Source organism: Nymphalis io, chromosome 20, assembly GCF_905147045.1.
Source record: "Nymphalis io chromosome 20, ilAglIoxx1.1, whole genome shotgun sequence".
NCBI classification, from domain to species: Eukaryota; Metazoa; Arthropoda; class Insecta; order Lepidoptera; family Nymphalidae; genus Nymphalis; species Nymphalis io.
In genome coordinates this window covers 5227609-5238146 of record NC_065907.1, presented here as the reverse complement: position 1 = coordinate 5238146, position 10538 = coordinate 5227609, and the positions used below count along the sequence as shown (strand labels likewise).

General features: G+C 31.8%; 2 protein-coding genes across 9 annotated transcripts; one reads left to right on the top strand and one right to left on the bottom strand.

Annotated features, from left to right (window-relative positions):
• Window positions 1–36: 36 nt before the first annotated feature.
• Window positions 37–2771, top strand: LOC126776255 (hsp90 co-chaperone Cdc37). The gene is made up of 5 exons (XM_050498579.1): window positions 37–246; window positions 391–957; window positions 1056–1171; window positions 1456–1645; window positions 2135–2771. The coding sequence occupies exons 1-5, from the start codon at window positions 214–216 to the stop codon at window positions 2354–2356; spliced, it is 1128 nt and encodes a 375-aa protein (XP_050354536.1). The 5' UTR covers window positions 37–213; the 3' UTR covers window positions 2357–2771.
• Window positions 2772–4029: 1258 nt separating this feature from the next.
• On the bottom strand, window positions 4030–10151 carry LOC126776251 (regulator of gene activity). Of its 8 annotated transcripts, XM_050498572.1 has the most exons (10): window positions 9111–9172; window positions 8902–8972; window positions 8385–8657; window positions 7313–7493; window positions 6827–6997; window positions 6272–6304; window positions 5449–5653; window positions 4906–5070; window positions 4323–4458; window positions 4030–4156 (listed from the first exon to the last, which is right to left on the bottom strand). In XM_050498572.1, exons 3-10 carry the CDS (start codon window positions 8652–8654, stop codon window positions 4082–4084), a joined length of 1236 nt encoding a protein of 411 aa, XP_050354529.1. In that variant the 5' UTR covers window positions 8655–8657; window positions 8902–8972; window positions 9111–9172; the 3' UTR covers window positions 4030–4081. The 8 variants fall into 8 exon arrangements, with proteins under 8 accessions (XP_050354529.1, XP_050354525.1, XP_050354528.1 ...); XM_050498568.1 differs by lacking the exons at window positions 8902–8972; window positions 9111–9172 and adding an exon at window positions 10065–10151; XM_050498571.1 differs by lacking the exons at window positions 8902–8972; window positions 9111–9172 and adding an exon at window positions 9307–9688.
• Between the last annotated feature and the right edge of the window lie 387 nt (window positions 10152–10538).

The window sequence follows — 10538 nt, the reverse complement described above, 5'->3', positions numbered from 1 at the left end:
TCCGTTACAATACTCGACACGACTCGTATTACGAATGACATCTGTACGCCAGCACTCAGCAGAATATTCCGGATAAGCTGACTGCCGAATGTCAAATAAATAGTTTATAGCATTCCTGACCAATCTAGAAAACGCCTTTTCCTGCCGCTTTTTTTATTTTTCACAAACAATAAATCAATATTTTAGTATTTAATAAGTGGGTGGACAATAATAATGGTGGACTACAGTAAATGGAAGGATATCGAGGTTAGTTACAGACTTAATTGTGTTTATATAAAAGTATCAAGTAAAACACATAAAACTTATCTGAATAATTTATTATCCTGACAATATTTTAATCTATATAAAAGCTTATATCGCTCTTATTACTACGAAGTAATGTCATTTTAGATATCAGATGATGAAGATGAGACTCATCCGAACATTGACACTCCGTCTTTGTTCCGTTGGCGGCACCAAGCCCGAGTGGAACGTATGGAGGAAAGAAAGCGTGAAAAAGAGGAACACGAACAACGTAAAGCTGAAAATATTAGAAAACTAGCTGAAACAAAAAAGAAAATCGCGGAAGCATCTTCTAACTCAACTGACCTTGACTCTTTGAAGAAGGCTCTTGCTGATCTTGAAAAAGAGGAAAGAGAGATTAAAGCAAAAGAAGATGATTTGAAAAAGAAAGAGAAGAAAACTCCCTGGAATGTAGATACTATAAGTGAACCAGGTTTTACCAAAACAATAATAAACACAAAAGCTACGCGGCCGAAAGATGAAAACTTAACAGAAGAAGAGAAAGAAGCAAAAATGAAAAAGTTTATAAAGGACAATGAGAGTTTTTTGAAGCAGTTTGGGATGTTGCGACGGTATGATGATTCAAAGCAGTTCCTTCAAACGCACAGTCAATTAGTGTGTGAAGAAACAGCTAATTACCTTGTTATTTGGTGTATAAATTTGGAAATGGAAGAGGTATGTAGAACAAATTGCTTTTGTAGGAAATTATAATAAACTAGTACAACTTTTTATTTTTATGAAACATTACTTACTCATCTTGTGTTTGTTTATAGAAACATGACTTAATGGCTCATGTAGCACACCAAACCATTTGTATGCAATATATATTAGAGCTATCTAAACAATTGGATGTTGATCCACGAGCCTGTGTGGGGTCATTCTTCTCCAGGTAAGCATTTTCACTATACATGTACAAACTATTAGGCCATCTTGACTTTCCTAATGTGATATGTTCCATTTTAGTTGTTAGGAGTATGCATATATGTATGAAAAGGCTTTGTATATAAATAACACTATATACTTTATCATATTATAATGATAGACATTTCTATGGAATACATCTTCACTATGAAGTTGTAAATCTTATTTGATTTATTTCTATTTGTCAACCAATGTTTACAAAATAGACCATAATTATTGTAATTGTGTTTAAATTATTTATTTTAACATCAGAATTCAAGTGGCTGAAAAAACATACAAAGACTCATTCGATGATGAATTGGAACAATTCAAAGCTAGAATTAAGAAGAGAGCAGCAGAAAAGATTCAAGAGGCAATACGTGAGCAAGAAGAGGAGGAAAGAAAGGCAAGGCTTGGTCCAGGAGGATTAGATCCAGTTGAAGTTTATGAAGAACTGCCTGATGTATGTACCTTATCTGTAATTTACTGGTGATAAGGCTTTGTGCAAGCTCATCAGATATTCTATCGCAAAACAGCAGTACCTGGTATTGTTGTGTTCCGGTTCGGTGAGCCGGTAAGGTGAGGTAAGGGTGAGTGAACCAATGTAATTACAGGTACAAGGGACATAAAATCTTAGTTCCTGAGGTTGGTGGCGTATTGTCGATGTAAGCAATGTCCCAAAAAACATTTGTTACAATGACTATGGACGGTGAAAACACTTACCATCAGGTGGCCCATATGCTCGTCCACCTTCCTATTCTATATAGAAAAATAATAAATATTTTTAAGGTTTATAATTTAGTAGTTGAAACAAAGTATATATTTTATCAAATAATAAGCAAGTAAATTGTAATTCCTATTGGAATATAGATGAATAAATAAGATTTACTATCAATTCTTGCTAATTCGGTTATTTCAATTACTAAAGATTTATAAAATAAAATTATTTCAGGAACTGAAAAAATGCTTTGATGCACAAGATGTTCCATTGCTTCAAGCAACCATCGCAAAAATGCCAGAACAGGAAGCTGTTTATTACATGAAGAGATGTGTAGACGCTGGTTTGTGGGTTCCCGGGAAAAATGATGAAGAAGCAACAATGAAAGACAATGCATCACCCACTGAGCAAAAAAAAGATGAACCTCCTTCAATTAGCACTGAAGATTTAGACTGATTAGTAATGTATAGTTTCTCAAGGCATTTCAGTTTTAATACACACATAAAAATAATATTCTCTCACCTTTTTAACTGCAATGCTATACTAGAATTTAAGAAACAAATATTTTGGTCTAAAACCAAATAAATCACATTGTAGAGTTCCAAATGATGATTAAATGTTTGATATATACATTTAGAGAAGTACTAACTTATGTTGATATAAAAATCTGCTTTCAAATGTAAAGTAGTAGACAGATTTGCACAGAAAGTGTATTATCGATTATTTTTATTATTTTCGTAGCGTTATATGCTAGAATTACTTTCTGTCAAACTGCTACATAGTGAAGAAGAACACCATGACTGTGTTATTAGTTATGTACATAACAATGCTGGATATGAACAATAAAGAGTTTATCATGCCTGATATTTTACCTTATTTGTTTTATTGAACTACTCCAGTTCTGTAGAAACAATGTTATCAGCAATTATATTGATTAAATGCACTACACAAAATATAAATGAATACACCTATAATTATAAAGCTTCCTGATCCAATATTCGTAATATTGGCACTTTAAGACATAATAAATATGTTCAAACATTTAACAAATGTATCCAAAAAAATACATGAGGTTTTGATATCAATTACTAATAAATTACACCAACACAACACAATTTTTCAAACTTAAACAAAATTGTCGACTCGCTTTTGTACATCTTATTATTATTGTCGAAAACCGTATGAAAGTCCGTTCGGTAGTTTTTTAGTTTTTCGCGTTCAGACAGATGGGGTTATTCGTTTTTTATGTGTAGTGATTGTTGTTTTTTGTTATGAAACTTACTTTGCTACATAATTTGAGTATGTTCCTGATTTTATATTTTGGAGATACATAATAGCAAGTTCAAAGACAGAGTAGTTAATTTCCTTTCGGAAATGATCGTTAATGTACATGTATCTATATATATATCCGAAGCGAATTACGAGGAAGATACCTGGCTACACGAAGGCCCTGAACAGCTCTAAGCGACTAATCCATTTAGCATATTTCATTTTTTATTTTTAGTACTGTGATAAAACACTTCTTTATTTTCACCGTTGTAATACCTACAAGCTATCATAATCAATCAATATATCGGCAATAAATAGCGTGATAAGGATGAGACAAGACAAGGCTGATGCTAATAGCTACGACAGATTGGATCTTTACTTGCTGCTTAGATATTGCAGACTATCCAAAAGGTTAGTCTTCTGCAAATGCAGGGCAACAGAGAGCAGAGTCGTCCAGAATTTACGCTAATTCAGGCTGCCCAAGGTGTTGATATGATAAAAGCTGGAATGATTGCCCTCGGTTTTTTTTACTTTTAGAATTTGGAAACAGAGGTAAAGGATGTAGCTCGTATGGCTAATATATTATGATATGACCCTAATCCTAACAACCATAGCAAGTTGGGATAAACCGAGGCTAAAAGTACATACGAATTATGATTACTATAATTACCATGATAGAATTTGTGGAACAGTTCCTGCGTCATGTACATGCCTAAGGAACGGATCTCGTGACTGGGAGGAGAAACCAGTAAAATCATTTGGAAATGTTAAGCAAATCCAGCAAGATTGCTTGCCAACTCATTTAATAAAAATTGATGAATTTTTTAACGTATGTAAAGGTTTAAATAAAAATACGTTAGTTTAACTTGTACTTTTATATAACAAAACTACAATAGGTGAGGCGCGGATCCGCTACGTGAGCACGTGCGGCGGCAGCTGCGGTCGGCCCTCGAGCTTGCTGTAGTCTAAGTGGAATTCTTTCGCCACCTGGAAAATAAAAAGATAATCTTCACTATGGAGTTGCCAATTAATTATTATAATATAATATATTAACAGCTCGTTAATTTATATAAAAGATATTATTTATAAGAAAGGTCTAAAATAATTATTATTACCGTTTTACTTGTGAAAAATAGTCATAAAGTTCGTTTACCTTGCGCCAATTGTGCGCATCGAAGAAGTAATAGGTGCCGCGCTCGTAAGTGGACGTTTTCTCCACCATGGGCATGCCAGGCGCTTGAGAGATCCACACCTTCTCCTCCATGTGATACCGCCATTCACGGTTGTATCTGATATAAAGATTTTTTTCGTGAGGTAATATTAAAGATATATCTTACAACTATATGTTTAGATGTTATTTACGTTTCTTAACAGCCTCACTATAACTCCAAAAATATTACTCTAAATGTTCTTGATGTGATAATTTATTGAAATACTAGCCTTAAGATACCGTCAGCATCAACTTTTATCGCCCGTTAATCTCATAATGTAATGTATATAGTATACCTTATATAAAGACTGAGGTTACCTCATGTCAAATTTGATTATGATTATTTCAGTTATTTAGTAATGAGAAAACAGATAAGCGTTGTTTTCGCTTTAAACTATTAAGTATAGAAAATAAAAATTATAATTGAAATTTAAGTATGAAAAATAAATAATCTTGATTCAAATAGATATCTGTGTCGTCTAATACAATTTGGAATTCTTCTTTAAAAAGTTAATGATATACTTACAATTCGGCCGCGGCTGCAATTTGCAGAACGTCGCCCACGAAGCAGTAAAAAAGGTAGAATAACAGATCCTCTTTATATCGACTAAGTCTTAAGGGTGCCAGCTTTTCTCTGATAGATCCATTTATCAGATACTCGGGGGGCACGTGGTAGTCCATGTCTTGTGGTCTAGAAGATAAAATCAATTTAGTTGAAATAACACATTTAGGCATGATGAAGGAACTTATCAAGTAACACACATACACTATAATGAATCGTTCATATTGCGTTATACTTTTATGAAAATTGAGTGAAACATTCAAAATATGAAGATTCAACTTTCGAAGGGGAAACTTTAAACTAATACAATTATTTAGAACATAAGAAAATAATATACATATCTTAACTTTAATGAAAAATATATAGAAAGAAATACTATTTATATTTCATTATCTATAGCATCAATAATTGCATATTTAACTAATAATATCAACATAATTAGTGTTGTGATGATATTAACCAATTGGTATTATGGTTTTAAATTAATGTATTAGAAAATATCCTCACCTGCAGGGCGTATCCGCCCACGGTCCAGCAAAGGTAAGGTATAAATTGTCTGGTGAGTTGAGGTTGAGGCCTAATGCTGTGAGATCTTGCCCCAATGCTAACGACACCAGACTGGGGTCTGATTCTGCCGCCCTGATAAAGGTCAAAAGCCCCACTATACCAAACTGGTTTGGTATCATTGTCTCTGGTATGTTCGTCACTTTGCCTGAAAAAAATATATTAATTAATTATATATTCTCAATAATATAGGGCATGCTGTTTCAAAAAAGATGCTAGAAATAGTTAAAAAGAGTCAAGTGATATTGAGACACGAAATCAATTTAAAGGTGTATATTTTTTAATTAATGTCTTAAATACTTTTAAGCTATTTACTTATACTTATAATTCACTTCAATTAAACGGGCGAATTTGTATTTTATTAGCCTTTTTAACCCCAGAGCTCTAAACTTTACACCAAAGAACAACAGAAAACAGTTCAATAGTTTTTAAGCACCCAGTCACACAAAATACAAAAATAAACATTTAATTGTTTCAATGTTACAAATCCATCTTATTACTACAATTACTTATAAATCTTATATGCATATACCAGCAATTATCAATTATTATGAGTAGAACGTTTTTATGTACTTATATAAAAAGATTACTATCAATAACATTAATAAATATACTGTTAAATCGATACTACATATTCTACCTTAAACAATGCTAACATAGATATGAAGTCCACAAATTATTATTATTATTAAATTAGAAGCTACAAGAAAGAGGATGAATAAAGGTACTCTACAATGTCTTATCCAGTATTAATATTTATACACACCATAGTATTCCGTATGTGCTCCTTGACTGATGACTTTGGGGAAAAAAGAAATTGCATGTTGTTATTAAAAAATCTAATTGTCAACTACATGATTTACGTAAACACATGCATATTTTATTAAAATTTAACCAATTGTCACCAAGAACCACATAATTTCTAAAATAAACTATAATAAGAATATTTTAAACGGTTAAATTAGCATTATGCGGGAGCTATATTAATTAACACTGACAGCTGTTAAATTATATTTCTAGCACATACTTGCTAATAATAACATGTGTCGTTAAAATAAATGGTTTAAAGTTGACTTTTTAAATTTCCAATTTAAATAAGTGACATCGTGAGAAATTTATTATATAGTTATGTGTGAGAAAAATAAATAAGCATTTAAATTTTTCTCAGTATGTTAAATAAAGTAGCATCGTATTTAGTAACATGACAACCATTAAAATTAATTATATTCCAGTTATAAACTATGTGAGCAAAGCTTATCGGTAACTTCTCTAGCATAACGTTTCCATCCAAAAATACACAGAAAATTATATATAGGCTTACCATCCGGTGATGTCTGTATGCCTTTCCGTGATGGTTTGTCGGGCGCATGCGCGTAGTCCGCGGGCGGCGCGGGCGCATGCGTACCCGCAGACGTACCCGGGAGCGCGGGGAAGTCCTCTGACGACATCGTGAACTCAGACTGCTCAGATGTAGGCTGCTTCACCATACCCACTAGTGGAGGAATGTGATTTTGAGTCGGATGTGGTGATATATTCTAATGTGTTTAAGGTGTAGAATAGATACATATCATTTTTTATTTTGTGATATGTGAAGGGAAGTTATTTGTAAGAAATATGTACATGAAATGTGTTCACATTAAAAATAGTTAGTATGACTTTCGGTACGTCTTGTTTTATGGACCCATAACAAAAAAAAATATTTATTTCCTAAGCTACGTTTTAGGGAATTGTCTTTAATGTAAAGTTTAGAGCCGGGCTTCTGTTAACTTGTACTACTAAATACGACAGCATGCACCACAGGACTCACCGTAAGGTTTAGAGCCGGGCGGCGGCGGCGCGGCGGCGGGCGCCTGGTCGCCGGCGCCTCGCGCCGTAAGCGACGGGAACTCGCTGAGGTCCAACAGCGGCGGCGTCGACGTGTCCCCGCCCTCGCCGAACACCGAATGGTAGTTCCCCGCGTTGAACCTCGACAGATTCGCCATACTCGACTATACATACCACACCGACCGTGTCACTATCGTAGTTTTGATTATGTTAAATAAACATATTGGCGATTTATAATGTTTATTTATTCAAAACGATTATTACATAATTACATTTTGAAGGAATTGACATAGTTTAGAACACATATTACAATTGTTAAACTTTCTTACAAGTTGCAAATTTTAAATTATATATTTTTTTTTATTTAAAATTATAATAAATATTGTCTAAATTTGTAATGTTTGTCTGTAAACATCTCTTTCTCATTTATATGTAAAAAGTGTTTTGACTTACAATTCGGTATGTAAATATAAAACCTTACAAAGCAAAATTCTTCATATAAATAGAATTGATATTTAGCAATATAAAATGATTGGCTGTACTTTTGACAATGCAAATTTTACTTAATTAATAGTGGAACACAATCTTCAAAAATTGCTTTTTATGTTTACTCAATACATATTCTTGCCAATACATAATTGTATGTCCTAATTCCTTTTTAAAATGAACTAGTTTTAATCATAACATAATAATATGTAATCAACATTGTTTTTTAAATAATGTAATGTTTAGTTGCTGACTTTTAGCATGACAGCAAATAAAAAAATGAAGGATAACTAGAATGAGTTCATACTTTTAACCAATTTAAGTTTGCTTAGCACTCATTTTAGAAACCTACTTTTTCTTTATATTAGAAAAACATATAAAAAATAAGTTAATTAGTAGTTGATTTGCTTAATTACAAATTAAGCAGATTTTGTTTAATTTATTTTTAATAAAAATCATTGTTACATGTTTTTATTGTAAAATTTCAATAATTAATGATACCATACCTTTAGCCTAGATTACTATAACTAACTACTACAAACGTTGATAAAAACAAGTAATTGGCTCACCATTGAATTTGAGTTGGCTTGTGACAGTGGTGTTGGCATTGGTACCCTACGGTCAGCGAATGCTCTTTGTCCAAATAAAGTAGATCTAGAAGCCATGGAGGGAGGAGCTCCTCCAGGCATAGCCGTGGAACCCCGTCCAGGTGACAGGGCACCACCAAATGTTGGTGTCACATGCCCTGATACGCCACCGACCAATCCTGAACCAACTCGGCCTCCAACACCGCCACTAGCTAGGCTTCTAGGCGCTTGTTGGAAATTCAAGTTTGCCATAACCTGTAATTTGATAATTTTTAACATTAATTCATTTGAAGCTCAATATTATTTAACCTAAGTGAGTATATGCACTCTACATATCACTTCAAAAATTATTATTAACATGTTTGATAACAAACAAAGGTTATTTGTCAGTTATCTTAATACTAATAAAGCAGTATAAATGTTGCAATAATATTTTAATTCCACTACTGTACATGATTATAATGAATAACATAACTGCCATTATTTCTACAATACTAACATTTCATATTGGTTAGTCTGTTTGTTTCCAATACTTGAAACTTTAAAATTTCTTCACACATTAATTCTGACCTACCAAATATGAAAAAAATATATTAAATGTCACTTAAATATCACCATAACAGAAATCAACTTTTGAAGTATTATGTCAAATATAAAATCATTAAGTCATTTAATCAATATTCTAAATATTTTATTTATTAAATTAACCTCTAGTGTTCAAAGAAGATGAAAAGTTAGCATCAATATCATCCTGTTCCAGCTTTGAATTGAAATAGTTATAATTTGAATGAGCTTATTGACTCTATTTAAGACATACTTGATGAGAAGCTATCAGAATGTCTTTCTAATAGAGACAGTTATGATAAGAGCAGTCAATAATAACAAATAAAGTAGGTATACATACATCAAGATGGTTATTTATTCGTCTGTCAAACAATGGCGACTGGAAGACGTTCTAATTTCAGTTCTTTATAAATAAATGGCATTTACCTAATATATTAAATTCAGTCCTTGTTTCACTATTTTAATAACCAAAAGGTTGTTTCATAATCAAGATTTTTCAAGCGAAATAAATAAATTCACTTGACGAAATAAACAAAAGTTTGTTGACTGTTCAATTTCTCTGCATTTAGAATTTTATTCACCAACTTTTAAGTATTTTTAATACAGCCTTTGCATGAAACACTGCTATAAAATGCTTAAAACTGTGTACATCTTTACGTAGCTAAAATAAATTATAACAATTTCACTCGGATTTGTCGAACGCCACATTACCCCAAACAACTGGCGGCCATATTGTTAAAAGCGGAAACAGTTAATTTTATCAAATACACTACCTAATTATTTACCAAAAATCTACGCTGTAAGTATGTAATACTATATAAGTTCTAATTATGATAGGTTTTATTGATTTTTATGTGTCTTTATGAAGTTTCTATTTTTAAAGAAAAAACATATTTATAATATTAAGGAATATCATTGATTAAATAAAAATGATCATGATCTAAGGGTTATTGCATTATAGAACATTACTTAAAAATTAGGGTAAATTCAATAGCATGTTGTATTTTAATTTCGTGAAATGCTGTCATGCGATACGAACATTAATACTAAGAGTTATTTTAAAAAATTAATCAAATGGACCTTAAATTATTTACAAACCTTAGGAGGAGTATTTTTATGAAATCGCTTTTTCATATTGTTTTATTAACATTCTAAGTTTCTTCCTGTTTTTTCTAATTTTTACGTTTAATTAACACCTACCGTATAAGATATAACTTGCCGTACAATTGGATTTATTTTTTATTTTTAGAAGTACCTCCAAAAATTAAATGTTATACATAAGCGTTAGGATACAAATAAAAATGAAAAAAGTTACAGTTAATTATTTATTATCAGCAATTAATTTTAATTTTAGTTATTATAATTAATAACATTGTAAAAGTTACAATATTTTTTTAGTTTATTGGAGGAAAGTAAACAAGTAAATGGTTAAATGGAAAATGAGCAAATGACTGAGAGAATCTACAGTAAGCGGCAACGTTCGCTTCTGAATATTAACTTTGTTAAAAATCCGGCGGCAACTGTGGATTAATAGTAATAATACTGATAAGATTATTAAGTTATAAGATAAGG